This window comes from Pelophylax lessonae, assembly GCF_965119305.1.
Source record: "Pelophylax lessonae genome assembly, chromosome: 4".
Taxonomy (NCBI): Eukaryota; Metazoa; Chordata; class Amphibia; order Anura; family Ranidae; genus Pelophylax; species Pelophylax lessonae.
Window position 1 is genome coordinate 521,263,408 of NC_138771.1, and position 12,793 is coordinate 521,276,200.

The 12,793-nt window shown below is 40.7% G+C and overlaps 1 protein-coding gene across 3 annotated transcripts in view; it reads left to right on the forward strand.

Annotated features, from left to right (window-relative positions):
* Positions 1 to 12,793, forward strand: part of FGD4 (FYVE, RhoGEF and PH domain containing 4) — a 256,856-nt gene that overhangs the window by 225,944 nt on the left and 18,119 nt on the right. For all 3 annotated transcript variants that reach the window (XM_082255357.1, XM_082255359.1, XM_082255358.1), the window contains exons 7-13: positions 16 to 172; positions 3,072 to 3,210; positions 4,010 to 4,068; positions 6,303 to 6,449; positions 6,782 to 6,954; positions 10,157 to 10,187; positions 12,058 to 12,147. In XM_082255357.1, coding sequence (XP_082111483.1) covers positions 16 to 172; positions 3,072 to 3,210; positions 4,010 to 4,068; positions 6,303 to 6,449; positions 6,782 to 6,954; positions 10,157 to 10,187; positions 12,058 to 12,147 — 796 coding nt within the window. The remainder of the gene's footprint in view (positions 1 to 15; positions 173 to 3,071; positions 3,211 to 4,009; positions 4,069 to 6,302; positions 6,450 to 6,781; positions 6,955 to 10,156; positions 10,188 to 12,057; positions 12,148 to 12,793) is intronic.

The window sequence follows — 12,793 nt, forward strand, 5'->3', positions numbered from 1 at the left end:
ATATTGTACTGTCAGGGACAACAATCCGCGGATTGGAGATATATTACAGAAGTTGGCGCCATTCTTGAAGATGTATGCTGAGTATGTCAAAAACTTTGACAACGCCATGGAAACGGTGAAAACGTGGATGGAGCGTTCTACGCAATTTAAACATGTCGTTGAGGAAATCCAGGTGAGGATTTGTCTGACCATTTCACATAATCCTAATACAATTTTAAAAATGACCTCCAGCTTTCTCTTCAGTCTTGCAGTTGTACAGGGTCCCCTCTTGTAGTAACATTGCTTACTCTGATTTCACTGCACACTGTGCGCTTGTCACAATATGCATTAAAAACAGGAGCAAGTCAGAGCCTGGATAGAGCATCATCTAACCCATTCCGCCCCAGATGGACTGTCCCTGGCCTGTCCCTTTTATGAATTGGAGTTAAAGAGGAGTTCCGACCTCAAAAGCGACTTTGGGCCATCCGCTTGCTCTGTGTCACCTGGAAAAGAAATGGATAGTCCCGATTTTTTTTTTTTGTTTTGTTTTGTTTACTTATTTTGTTATTGAAGAAAATATACTTACCTTTCCTCTACTTCCTCCCTTTGCGGCCACGCCCCTCGCCGTCACTTCCTGCTTGCATTGATTCCTAGGAGCTGAACATCATCGCTCCCAGGAAATCAATGCGCCTGCACCGGCCCCGCTCGTCAGTTCCGGTGCAGACATGCCATTCCCTGCTAAACAGCTTCTGGGCATTGCCCAGAAGCTGTGCAGGGATGATGCACCTGCCCGGAAGTGACGAGCGGGGCCGGTGCAGTGCATTGTGGGACCGAAGAGGACGCGCTGGCTTCAGCTGCCCACACCTGAGATGGCAGCGCTGGAGAAGAAATTTTCAAGGTAAGTATTTCTTCTAAAAGGTAAGTGCGACCCAGGACAGTTCAGAGGCTATCCATTATGGAATGCACTAGCCCTGACTGTCCCGGGGGTATTTTTTGTGAAAAATACTTTCTGAGGCCGGAACTCCGCTTTATGTTTTTTCAGTAATAGAGGTTCAGCATTACATGTATGTGTTACCTAGGGCAGTCTACATGCAAATGCAGCCTGGCAGGGAACACCCACTGCTCCACCCATGAAAACATTTTGAAATTTGTATAACTCCTCCCAAGAGCCAGCCCACTGCTTGCATCAGGAATGAGCACAACAGTATGGCACCTTGCTGGTACCCCCACCCCACCAGTCTTGATCTGCCTAAATTGATTGCATAGAGAAGCACAGAGACCCATTGTCTAAAATAAGGTATGTAATAAAAATGAAACTTTTTTTTTTTTTTTTTTAATGTTCTTAGCGTGTTGATAAGGGGGGATAGAGGAATCAGGAAAAACAAAATATAAGCAGATTAAACTTGAGCTTTAATTATACAACTCATCTAAAATCACTCTTGACCTTAGGACCTTGTTCATATGGGTGTAAAAAGGAGAAACTATAACAATGAATTCTGTTGATTGCAGATAAGTTGGTGTTAATGTTGAGGTTTCCAGGTAGAGAAATTATGTAAGTTTGTCAGTGCAATGTATCAAAAGAAAAGAAGATAAATACATAATGTGTAAATTAAAAAAAAAAAAACCCTACAAGAATGTAGAATAAAAAGATGTTCCTTTCAGAAAAACATCATGCAATAATTGTGTACATTTTCTGGCATTTTTTATCCTAACTAGAGCCCCACTTTAACCTGTGAGCTCAGTCTCTTCCTCTGGGGGGGGAGGATATACAAACTTCCACATAAAAACATGATCCCCTTTATGTGGAAGGTGACAGCTCTACATACCTAAAGGGCCATACACACTATAAGATTTTATGAAGACTTTTAGCTTCAGATTTACCTTTTCTATGAAGTGCAAGGACCTGCCTGATTGCATACAAATTGAAAGTGTTTAGGTTTGACCTCATATTATATGGTTTTGGGAAGTCTAAAGGAAAAAGTCTTCAGAAAATCTTATAGTGTGTATGGCCCATTAGGCTGTGCCTTGACATCCTCATTTGTGTTCTTGCCAACTAATTATTTTTCATCGCCCTCTAGTGTTGAAAATTGAAATGGCATGGCGCGTTTGTGTTATTTTTGTACAAAAATTTGCATGAAAAATCCTAATATGAATGCTCAAAAGTACTTCAAAATATGCTTGTAACATTGAGCCCAGGTTCACACTAATGTGTGACCCAGCACGTTCCTGTGCCAATTACATGCAGCGTTTCTGGGGTGCAATTTGAATAGCTCAAATTGCACCGTATTTGCACCAAGCTCGTGCAGGACCCTTTTCTTGTCTGCATTAAATCAGATCGCGTGGGTGTTCACACTCATGCGATCCGACTCTGCAAATTGCATTGTGCTTTGCAAACCAATATTGGGATGTCGAACATACACTCCACAATCGGTTCGCATGAACTTGTTGCCATTTTGACGCTGTGCAGAATCCGCAGCGAATTAGCTGTGAATTTACACCCCATCTAGTGTGAACCGCAGCTTAATATTGGAATGAATGGACTTTCCCAAACGACATACACTGTTAGAAATTTGTTTTATCGAGAAAAATGTTCCATCCTCCTCCTGCAAATTTTTTTTCCGTGAATGTGGTCCAAAATTAACATAGATTTGATCCCACTATTGATTGGAAATTCAAACAAATGTTCTTAAAACAAAATGTTTTGAATAAATGCTACTAACGTATGGGCAGCTTTACTTTAAAGGCATTCATTTATTTTATTTTTTTAAGTGGTATTGTAGAATTTTGGAAAGCATGTATTATGTAGCTAACCAGAAACCATCTTTTATTCCTCCAGGGGTGTCCAAACTACGGCTCTCCAGCTGTTACGGACTACACACCCCATGAGGCATTGTAAATCTCTGACATTCACAGACATAACTAGGCATGATGGGAATTGTAGTTCCTGAACAGCTGGAGGGCCATAGTTTGGACACCCCGGCAGGACCTTGCTGGGAGATGGTTGGCTGCTCTGGGTTGGTGGATCTGCCTGCAATGCATAATGTGTCATAAAAAAAAAATCGCTAACCTGAAGCTCTGCGGGTCTTTTTCAGAGGGAAGGAAAATGTGGAAGTTTAACCCTTCAGCACCACATGTTAGAGCCCGTGCAGAGGATCCCGCGATATGAGATGCTCCTTAAGGATTACCTCCGCAAACTGCCAGAAGATTCGATCGACAGGACAGATTCAGAAAGTAAGATTTTTACTGACAAATGTTCTATTTTATCCATTTAAAAGAACTCCCAATTTTTTTTAAAACATCCTGCCTGCTTTTGACACCGCCAATATATTTATTTTTTTCCATCCGATTAAACTGAGTCCGTCAGCCAGAACAGAAAATTATGGATTGTTATGCGTTGATAGGTAGCACTGGGATACTTTGCTTATTAATATGATCGTATTTTAATCAATCAGATTATGGGATTTATATAAAAACCAAACTGCATGTCATATACAAAAACAGTGAGCAAAAAGGAGCAATAAATAAAGCCCTGATTAAAAGCAATTGTAAATTGCATCACTTTAAAACCAGTCATGTGTATGTATTATAGCGCTGTGATTGATTATAAGGTTACATGGTGGAAACCAAGATGCAGGTAAACGTACGCTCTTAAGTTACGAAGTTACATTCATATTTTACCTTTTAAACAATATCACTTTCCTGCGTGTGGCATATTGATCAAATGAGTTGCTGATTATAGATTGATTATTCCTATTGGAAATGATCCATTTGGAAAAGAAAATTGATCATTTATCATAGCGCGTATGGCCAGCATTACCAGAAAATGTCATTCCAGACTCATAGAGCCACCAACTGGTAAAATGTGGCATTGCAGTACATTCTCTGAAGTGGCAATGGTGTAGAAGGATCCTATTTTTAACATGAGGACAGACTTTAGTCCAAGAATTGCTTTCCAGCATGCCTTTACTCAGAACTGTTGCATGATATTTTATTTCAATGTCTGTACTGATTGCTGTCTCTTTTCTTTTAGAGTCTCTAGAAATTATTTCAACTGCTGCAAGTCACTCCAACACCGCGATCAGGAAAATGGTGAGTCCATTATCATTACGTTTCCATAAGACCTGCATATATGTATACTACTCTCAGGGACATTTGTACAGAATGCATCAATAGATATACTGGCCTAGGTTTGATATAAATACTAAACTACATTATTTCATAGAGTGAAGCATGCTAGATGCCAAAGTTGGGACTTGTAGTTCATTGGCAGCTGGGGACTCACAGTTTTTACACTATATATCTAGCATGGATGTTTAAAGTCACATCTCTGATTAACACATACATGTAGTTTTGGGGCAAATCGTATTTGTCAGATGGGAAGATTCGGGAGGATAGGCATTGTCCTTGTTTTCTGTAGATATGAAGGTGTTGTTAGGATGTAGAGATGAGCTCAGGTGTGTTTGAGCTCCTACGTGCCCGATCCTGCCAGGATGCCGACACTGCACTCCGCTAATCACAGGCAGTGAGACATTTCCCAATCTTCAGCTGCACAGATCGGGAAATGTCTCTACCTGTGATTAGCGGAGTGCAGTGTCGGCTTCCTATCGGGATTGGGCATTTGGGGACTCGAAGACGCCCGAGCCCATCTCTATTAGATAGGTTTGCAAAGACAAGCCCTTCCTCTTAAAAACTCAGATCCACCTTCTCTACTATGAAAGTATGTTGGAATCCAAAACCTTTTTAATAAGATAGGGAAGGGGGATTTGTTGTTTTTTGTGCCCTGTTGGAGAGATTTTTCCCCAATTTCCTATCCTGGAGATACAACGGGAAATGAGAGGAAATCTTTTTGTGACAGTTATTACCAGAACAGATGTCCCCATTGGAAGATTTCACCTCAATTCCCATTTTGATGGCAACTGTAAAATATTGCATTTCCCATCCCACTTTTTATCCCAGTGACAATGGTCACCAGGGCAAATAGAGAAAATGAATCTATCCAGTGGGATGCAGACAGCAATAAAAACCTGTTGGCAGTTCTAATTCTAATTTTATACAAAACTTGTATAAATACAAAAAAAAAAAAACATTTTTTTAGATACACATTTACTTAGCCACTATGTGACTGGATCCTAATTGTTTTGATAATTGTTTATATCACATGCTGGTAAATTATATACAAGGGTTATTTTCTATGGTATGATCTTCTACCAACCCCTTAACGTATTGCTAATCCCACAACAGTAAAATCCATTTGTATATGCAGTAAAGTATGCTTGTTATACTCTGTATATTGTGGAACCTAAGGGGTTAATCCTGCACATTATTTAAAAAAGCTGTAAGATCCTGTCTTCTCTGATCCTCCCCTTCTTCTCCTGTACCTAATCTATCTCCTGATAAGACAGAGCCTTTGTAGTCACTCTGCACATACTCAGTTTGGTGTGTATTGTTAGAGAGTTTTTTTTTTTATTTCTTGGGAGGCTGTATGCAGAGTTGTATAAAGTACTCGAAACCCATACTTGAGTAAAAGTACAAGTGCTCGATCAAAAAGTGACTTGAGTAGAAGTACTAAAGTATTCAACATTTTTTGTACTTAAGTATTGCAAGTAGTTTTTTTAAAATTTCGCTACTCAAGTACTGAAAGTAAAAGTACAAGTACTGTGTTATGTAGTTATTAAAGAAAGAAGTCAAACGTTTATTAAAAGTTAAAGTTATTAAAGAAAGAAGTCAAAAGTACACATGACATTATACACATTTTTTTGAGCTTCATGAAACCTGCCATCTACTGTTCTGGCGGTGGTAATTTTTATAATTGTAACAAGTAACTATGCAGCACAAAAAAAAAAAAATAATCGTAGAAGAGTAGAAGTATTGAAATCGTCGAAAAAATGTAGTGAAGTGGAAGTAGGAGAAATAAATTCTACTCTAGGAAAGTACAGATACCGCCTTTCGGTACTTAAGTACAGTAGTGAAGTAGTTCTACTTAGTTACTATACATCTCTGGCTGTATGTGATCAGCACAGGGCCAATCAGCGCTGTCCAGAGAGAGGGACAGGGGTCTTGCAGCCTCATAGGACAGTCAGAGTAGAATGAAAACTCTTCCTACAAGCTTAAACAAGACACTTATAGATGTCACAAGACTACTCTAACTGCTGATGAGAAAAGATATTTAGCAGTTTATATTTACTAAAATAGTTGCTTTTCCATGTTCTGTGTACTGTGGGAGAACAGATATAGTGAATGCAGAGTCCTGGGTTTAGTAACACTTTAACCTATTACACAGACTAGGTATTCTATTCAGCTACATCTTTGTGCTGATGCTTTAGGAAAATTTGAAGAAGCTGCTGATGGTGTATGAAATGCTGGGAGAAGAGGAAGACATTGTGCACCCTTCTAACGAGTTTATAAAAGAAGGACAGATCATGAAACTTGCTGCTCGCAACACATCGACCCAGTACAGGCATCTCTTCCTGGTATGTTCTGTTACTTAAGATGTACCTTTGTGATAGATAATAGTTAAATAAAATGTTTAATATCTAGCTTGGTTAATCTTTTGCCTTTTGATACCAGGAGCTCAAACATTATTTCTCTACAGCACATGCCTGACATCCAGTGCCAGGAAGCATGTACAAAGACAAATGTAATTAAGTGATGAATAATTAAAAAAAAAACTATGGCACCCCCAGCATCCCTTTACATTAACATGACAAAGCTGATCCTGGCAGTCAGTTATAAACAGACCTCAAATATTAGGGTTCCATGAAAGCCTTTTTTTTAATCTCCTTTATTATTGACTCACTTGTAGTTCAACAACATGTTGCTGTACTGTGTGCCAAAGTTCAGCTTGGCCGGGGCAAAGTACAGTGTCCGAACAAAGATCGGTCTGGAGGGGATGAAGGTGGTGGAAACGCAAAATGAAGATTATCGACACACGTTCCAGATTTCGGGTAAAGAGAGAACACTGGAACTTCAGGCTGGGTAAGACAGCAGAATTTTTATTTTTTGTGGGGGCAGTCCCATTTTTTGTAGCACTCTTATATGCTGCAGCAAGTTGCAATGCATTACAGGCAGCACCTCGGAATGCACTGTGCAAAATTGTACGTGTCCTGTTTTTTTTTTTTTTACCGATGAATCATGTTGGTATGCACTGAAGCCATAAGTTATAAGGCAGATTTTAATGTGTTGGGACTGCATTGTGTTGCGGCTACCTGTGTGAGTGAGCCCTGAGTACGTAGATCTGGAATCTCAAGCAGAGCAATAGGCCTAAGGGATATTAACTGTTAAAGTAAGCCTGTGGTCCATTTCACACCTTAAAATTGGCAAAATGTCCATATAAGCTCCACATATCTGCAAACCCCCAGGTAAGAAAGTGTAACCTCCTCAGCCCGGGCTTCAGCCAGCCCATGCCCCCAATGCATTTCACTCCACCCCTTGATCTTAATCATGGGGGTAATTCACAATGATTAAGCTCCGGGGCAGGAGTGAAACGTGTTGGGGGTCTAGCCTGGCTGGAGCCCTGGCTGAGGCGGTTACACTTTATCTGGGGTTTGCAGAGAAGTGTGGCTCATATGGACATTTTCTTCCCTATACATTGCTGCCTGGAGCCGGGGTGAGCTCCATCCTAACCTGCACTCACAGTGGTCGGCTTTATTGATTGGGATTACTACAGCCTGCATGGCATCCACAATTTCGGTTTGGAGGTCACTTTGAAATCAGTTATCACAAGATAGCCAGGACTTTTCTGTGCATCTCTCCAATTAAGTTTCAGTTTGTTACTAGAGACTGTTTTTTTTCTTCACTTCATGACTAAGCCTCACTAACTGTCAACCTTCTGGTTAAGAGAGTACTCACACTGGGCACCGAGGCAGTCTCATTGGGTAAAAGAATGCCAGTTAGCGAGGCTTATCCATGAGGACAAGGAAAATCAGGCCTAAGAAACAAAACTAAATCAGAGAGGTGCGCAGAAGAATACATCCTGCCTAATAAAGTAGTAGGCATCTTGTAGTTTCTTCTTTTATCCAGAGTTTGCGTCTTTTTTTTTTTTTTAATTGTAAAACCAAATACAGAATCATTTAAAATGAGTCAACATCTGCAGAACTTCTCTCCACTTCATCGATGCAACATTAACAAGCCCTGGCACCACTATTGGCATATTCAGCTGGTGTTATTCTAGGTTCAGCATCTTGTGCCATCATGATTGGCCAACCTGGAATGGCATAACTCATGTACAGCACCATAGCATGCTGAGGTTTTACACAGAATTGTGCAGCTCAGTGTACAATCTTAATAAAGGCTGCCATACATGTCTCGCTGTTTTTACGTTCAGCTTGCAAGCTGATTGAAGGAAAACAGATCAATTCTCTATTCGCACTGATCAATTCCCTATTCACACTGATCAATTCCCTATTCACACTGATCAATTTCCCTATTCACACTGACAGCATGGAGGGAGAAATCTCCACTGTCCGCTATTGTGTTCAGGCAGCCATGGTACGCAGTTCTGCCTGAATACACTGCATGTGGTAGGATGCAGTCACAGTTCGGCTGATAATTTTTCACTTGGCTCTGTTGATTTGAAGCCAGGTTGTGCTTCTATGGTTACCCACAGCTTGCATTTTGGCTGATTCAGCAGTCATTGGCCACAATATGAGGCCTCTTTGAGGACCTTAGGACCAGTTCATCTGTGTGGTGCGTTTTTAGAGCATTGTGTTTTAGGTACATTTTACACACAGTTGAGGCATGCTACCAATAAACTCTATAGAAGTCACATTTTGATGCAAGCACATCAAAGATGCAGCATGCAGGACTTTTTTTCGGCGCACCGCATTTAAAACGTATGGAAAACGCACAGGTGTGAACGGGGCCTTAAAGTGGAGTTCCACCCATTTTAATAAGTTTAGATGTACGTAATCCCCTTTAAAAATACTTTTACCAATGGAAACTATTTTTTTTTTTTTTTTGCAAGGAAATACCTTTTTTTCTTCTTTATTCATCCGCACTTCCGGGTCCGGCCGCCTATAGGCGATTACGTCACTCGGCGATTCGCAAGAGCTGCCGGGATGTATCCCAGCAGCCCTTGCGAACCGCCTAGTGACGAAATCTCGCATTATTACACCGGCACCAGCTGTACTCGGATGTGTTGCGTTGAGTCCGTGCTCTGCCCCCGCTTCCGCCTCCTCTCAGTGAGCTCTATGGGATGTATTGCTTTGAGTCCTCGCTCCGCTCTGCCTCCGCCCCGCCTCCTCTCAGTGAGCGTGGACTGAAAGCATTACATCCTGTAGAGCTCACTGAGAGGAGGCGGGGCGGAGGTGGGGCGGAGCACGGACTCAATCCAATACATCCGAGTACAGCTGGTGCCGGTGTGATAATGCGAGATTTCGTCACTAGGCTATTCGCAAGGGCTGCTGGGATACAACCCAGCAGCCCTTGCGAATCGCCGAGTGACGTAATCGCCTATAGGCAGCCGGACCCGGAAGTGCGGATGAATAAAGAAGAAAAAAAGGTATTTCCTTGCAAAAAAAAATAGTTTCCATTGGTAAAAGTATTTTTAAAGGGGATTGCATACATCTAAACTTATTAAAATGGGTGGAACTCCACTTTAAGTTTGTGCAGGCAGGTAAAGAGTATTTTTCTTCAATAAGTCTTCCTGCAAGCATTTTTTTCCACATTCCACTTTAAGTTTCTATTTCGTTTGACCGAGTATTTCACTATATCAGCTACCAAAAGTTTAAAGGAGAAGTATGGCCAAATCTTTTGTCATACTTCTCTTCTGGGTCAGAGGAGTGCACTTACTTTTGCTCTCCTGTCACTCAGAATTAACTGTAAGCAGGCTAAAGCCCACTATCCGTAAACGTTACAGAGCTGCTCCAGGCTCTGCAAGAATCTCAACCATATTGTCAGGATCCACCCAGCTGCCTGACTGACAGCTGCTCTGGGTCTCTGCATTGAGGTGTGCATGTATGTTTGGTTTTTTTCATTCCCGTACTTCTTTAATTATCAGCCAGTGGACTGATCCTATGAACTGACCATAATGTAATAGATTAAAGGGTAATAAATAAAAAAGAACAAAATTTGTTTGTGAGGCCCAAAGTTGTTCATATAGCGAAGATTATATTTTATACTTAATGACAGACATTTTATATGATATACTGTATAACTTACAATACTTTGTTTTTTCCAGGTCGGAGCAAATCAAAGAAGAATGGATTAAGGTACTCGCAGTTCCGTGTCTCACAGCTAACAAACTAACAATTTTAAAGCTGAGTTGCAGATATTAATAAGAAGCGAGTTATACCATTGAGAGCAAAAAAAAAAAAAAAGAAACGGGGCATAGAAAATGACTGGTGATGGCAAATAATGCACATAAAGGGTTATCAGATAAGAGCGGTATGCAGTGCTGGGACAAGGTCATCCAGCACCCAGGGCAAAGATTCCAAACTGAGCCCCAACCTTCTCTAAGGGTTAGTGTCAGGCACCCCCATCTATACAATGAACCATTGCGCCCAGGGCAGCCACCCCTCCTGCCCCAGCCCTGGCGGTATGACATGTATTGCCAGGACCTATAGCAATAAGAATAATGAGGTCGTGTAAAAAAATACAAAGGGGAACGAGAGGAGACAAAGAGGCAAGAATGAGGGGAAAGACTGTAGGTGGTCAGAAAAACAAAGAAAAGAAGAGCAAAAAAGGGCGTAGAGAGAAAGAGAGACAAGCCAAGGGCAAATCTTTAGGAATGAAAAAGTAATAATAAAAAGTAATATTAAAAATATGAAGGGGAAAAAAGGCTAGGTGTCAATAGGAGGTATCACGGATAACCTTCAGGACAGGGGGTACCAGAATTTGTTTAATGAGTGCCCTTCAATCCCCTGAACAGCAGTGATCAGATTGGGCGAGGGAGAAGCAACATTAGGAGCCAATTGGGCTCTGCTGCATGCACACATGCTTCCAAGAGTAGAGAGCAAAATGGTGACTTATCAATGCACTGCTGCTCCTTCATTGTCCAATCAACAGGCTAGGGGTATGTTCTTGAGGTCCAAAATCTGGCTTTTCTGTCTGGCAGAGGTGGCTGGATCTCAAGATTTTCTGTTCAGAATTACAAATAATTTGGCAGGTAAATACATGTATGTATTTCACCTGTGCTTTTCTGGAGTTGATCTAATCATCATCTAAATGCTCATGTTTAGGAAAGATGCAGAAGTCTCTTGTATTGGTGTAGCTAGTAGCAGTATGTCACATTAACCTCAACTTGCTTTGTAATGTTGAAGATATTTCCTCGCTGATCTTAAGGCCTGGTACACACAATGAGAATATTGGACAAATGGTCATCCATTTTTTATTTTTCATATTGAAAATGAAGAGCTTACTCAACTTACAAAAATTCTCGTACGACAGAACAAAACTTTGCAAGTGAAGTAATGTATGTATTTGTATTGTATTTTTGTACAAAAACTGTACGAGCTTGTATTGCACGAGAAACATTTTCATGTTTGTCCCATTAGATCATTTCGGATGAAGTGTGGTGATCTGCTCTTGAAAGCTGTGTACTACCGATCAGATTATCGTACGATCGCTTCAAAAGCAGTATTTTGCGTACTATTTCTGATCATGTGTTCTAGGCCTAAGGGGCTGAGGAAGGTTGGGTGAATAGTGAAACCTCTTCAATATTACAAAACAAGTCAGGTTTGTTATAAGTAAAGCTGGTCATTCACTAGTAGATTTTCGAACAAACAAACTTAAATTTATACGAAAAATCTTAGTATAGCCGTGTAACATGTAAATGTGTTTACAAGGAACATTCTGAGAGGAGGGAAAAGCAGGCTGAGCAGAAGGATGACCTCATCTGTCTGCTGCTACTCCTAACATTGTTCAGTTGGCAGAATGGGGAAAAAGAACACACCATTGTATTCCTTTTAAATTGGTGTCGTCCTCTTCGCCATACTGTATGAGAGTTGTGTAAATCTCAGAACTGGGTGGACAGAAATAAAAATCCTAAATCAGGTAAAACCGCACCCATGTATGTATTTTATCTGTTTATTTAGCGGTTTGCCTGGAGTTCAGCTTTAAGGTGTTTTTGCTTTAATGCAGGCTTTGAACGATGCCGTTGCAAACTTCCAGCAGAGGAATGAGACTTTCCTGATTGCTAAAAAAGTGGAGGAGGCTCCTCTGGATGTTCCGGTGAGTTGTGACTTGTCATTTATTATAGGTGTGTATACTTTGTCTTTAAAACTGACACATAAGAATGCCAGGGCAAGCTTGTGAAGGAAATATTTACCCTATAATTGAGCAGTAATGTTACAGAAAATAAAATTGGAATTCCCCTTTGGTTCATTTAGGAGGAAGTTAGTTTGTTTTTTCACTCTTTATGATAACAGTGGGCAGCTTTGTAGGAGTTGGCATGCATGTGTTTAACTTTCACTCCCAGATGTGGATTCATGCATGGCAGTGAGATCCCTGATCAAATTGACATGGCTGTCAACCCCTAAACCTCTGAAACTTAAAATGTATGTCCAGTCATTTCCCAAATGTACTGCCAAAACCTTCCTCCTCCCTTCTAGAGTATTTCAGCATTTTTTTCCTTTAATTTTATACCTGTAGTGATAAACCACTTTTATATCTCCCTATAATATCATATCCAGAAGAAACAACTGTAGGAGGTCCGTTCCTATTGACTTAGACATGCCCCAAGAACTACATTTCCCAAGAGCCCTTGTGCTACACACAGTTTACAGGCAAGCCCTTGAGAGTCAAGGCAGCAGCACTGTTTTATTAGAAAAAAAATCAATGTATGCATGTGGAGAGGGAGAGAGTGTGGCCGAAGGCA